A 2,575-nucleotide genomic window follows, 5' to 3' on the forward strand; every position below is an offset into this window, starting at 1 on the left:
CATCGCAGGGCCACCAGGGGGCCCGTACGCCCCAGGCCTGGCACCGCAGGGTCACCAGGGGGCCCGTACACCCCAGGCCTGGCACCGCAGGGTCACCAGGGGGCCCGTACGCCCCAGGCCTGGCAACGCAGGGTCGATAGGGCCCGTACGCCCCAGGCCTGGCACCACAGGGTCACGGGGGCCTCTTACATCCCAGGCCTGGCACCGCAGGGTCACAGGGGTCCCGTACGCCCCAGGCCTGGCACCGCAGATGGCTCTGGAACAGAGATGCCCACAAAGGAGCAGCAGATGGCGCTCGTAGGCTGTGTGAGGGGCACAGACGCCCCTGGACAGAAACCCAACAGGACTAGGAGAAGGACCAGGGATGGGAGTGTGAGGTGGTGAGGGATGTCGGGCGTGTTAGAGCAGGACTCCTGGGTTCTTTCCTCAGGGAGGGGAGGGGCGTCTAGTGGTTGGAGCAGGGGGGCTCGGAGCCAGGACACCTGGGTTCTCTCCCCGGCTCTGGGAGGGGAGTGGGGTCTAACGGTTAGAGCCTGGTGTATTGCATACACACAGGGAAGCTGGCACAGTCCCTATAATTCAGGTAAGGGCAGAAGACACCCCACTAATTAATAAATTAATTAACTCTGTCTATCACACCCCCACTCTCTCCAGGCAGGTTAACACCAGCCATTCCTGGGCACTTATGTCATACCTATTAACAGATTATTTTCTTATTACACAGTTATCTCTTGATCCCTAACGCTTTGTTACTTGGGTGTGATTACCTCTCTCCTCCTGACACTAGATTAATTAACCCCATCTCGGTTAACGAGCTTCCATTCGAATCCAGGAACAGGAGGCCCAGAGGGAGACGCCCCAAAGGGAAGCGCTCATCCCCTTGGGCGTTCGCATCTCAGTTTTATGCTTGTTAATTATTCTCTGATTTTACAAATGGCGGGAATAGAACCCAGGAGTCCTAGCTCCCAGCCCCCCCTGCTCTAACCACTAGACCCCTCTCCCCTCCCAGAGCCAGGGATACAACCCAGGAGTCCTGGCTCCCAGCCCCCCCTGCTCTAACCACTAGACCCTTCTCCCCTCCCAGAGCCAGGGATAGAACCCAGGAGTCCTGGTTCCCAGCCCCCTCCCCCGCTCTAACCACTATACCCCACTCCCCTCCCAGAGCCAGGGATAGAACCCAGGAGTCCTGGCTCCCAGCCCCCTGCTCTAACCACTAGACTCCCCTCCCCTCTCAGAACTGGGACTAGAACCCAGGAGTCCTGGCTCCCACCCCCTGCCTCCATATCATCCCTGGGAGCTGTCTGCCCCCCTGTTATTTTTAGTGCCCTCGGAGCCGAAGGGGCAGCGGGGTAGGGGCGGGCACTGGGGTTTGGCACAGGGGCACTGGAAGTCAGAGCTGTCCTGAGAACATGACACCTCCCCGGGCTGGGAACGTGTTTACAGCCAGAGATCCCGGCCCTTGGCCTCAGGGACGGACGGACAGACAGATCCGGGGCTCAGAAGGCAGGGGGGGCCGGGAGGTCGCAGAAGAGGGGCGCAGGGAATTGTCAGAGCAGAAAAGAAAGGGTGAGAATAGAAGAGAGTGTATGTGGGGGGGATATGGTGTGAATGTGGGAACGAATCGGGGCCGGAGCAGGAGCGGGTACGGGCTGAGTGTGGGAAGGGGGGAGCGAATCGGGGCCGGAGGAGGGGGTACGGGCTGAGCGTGGGAAGGGGGGAGCGAATCGGGGCCAGAGGAGGGGGTACGGGCTGAGTGCAGGAAAGGGGAAGCAAATTGGGGCCAAGGGAGGTGGGAACACGGTGTGAGGGAGGGAACGAATCAGTGGAGAGCAAAGCAGGGGCACCCACGGTGGGGAACCCCCCCGTCCCGGCCCATGGCCACCGTCGCCGGGCCCTGACCTCCCCCGCCATGGAGAAGCCGGCGCTGCCAGCGGGGGGACCCGCCGAGGCGCCCGGCCCCTACATCCCGTGCCTGCGCCGGGACTGCTGCGAGCGGGTGGTGATCAACGTGGCGGGGCTGCGGTTCGAGACCCAGGCCAGGACCCTGCTCCGGTTCCCCAACACCCTGCTGGGCGACCCCCGGCGCCGGCTCCGCTACTACGACCCGCTGCGGGGCGAGTTCTTCTTCGACCGCAGCCGGCCCTGCTTCGACTCCATCCTCTACTACTACCAGTCGGGTGGGCGGCTGCGGCGCCCCACCAACGTCCCTCTCGACATCTTCTTGGAGGAGCTGAAGTTCTACCAGCTGGGCGAGGAGGCGCTCAGCAAGTTCCGGGAGGACGAGGGCTTCGTCAAGGAGGAGCAGCGCCCGCTGCCCGGGCCCGAGTTCCTCAAGCAGGTCTGGCTGCTCTTCGAGTACCCGGAGAGCTCGCAGGCCGCCCGCATCATCGCCATCATCTCCGTGCTGGTCATCCTCATCTCCATCGTCATCTTCTGCCTGGAGACGCTGCCCGAGTTCCGGGACGAGCGGGACATGTCGCTGCCGGTGAGCGAGGGGGGCCGCGGGCCCGGCCCTGCGGCTCCACTGCCCTGCTGTGTGCCCGCTGCCCCCCCCCCCCCCCCCCCCCCCCCCCCC

The 2,575-nt window shown here is 63.8% G+C and overlaps 1 protein-coding gene across 1 annotated transcript; it reads left to right on the plus strand.

The window, feature by feature from the left end:
* Positions 1–1,909: 1,909 nt before the first annotated feature.
* Positions 1,910–2,485, plus strand: LOC112125355 (potassium voltage-gated channel subfamily A member 1-like; the record flags this gene model as incomplete). The annotated part of the gene is made up of 1 exon (XM_024223772.2): positions 1,910–2,485. A coding segment is annotated over exon 1 (576 nt), but the record flags the coding sequence as incomplete, so codon positions are not given.
* Between the last annotated feature and the right edge of the window lie 90 nt (positions 2,486–2,575).

Source organism: Terrapene carolina, unplaced genomic scaffold (assembly GCF_002925995.2).
Source record: "Terrapene carolina triunguis isolate 2854851 unplaced genomic scaffold, T_m_triunguis-2.0 Scaffold27519, whole genome shotgun sequence".
Lineage (NCBI taxonomy): Eukaryota > Metazoa > Chordata > Testudines > Emydidae > Terrapene > Terrapene triunguis.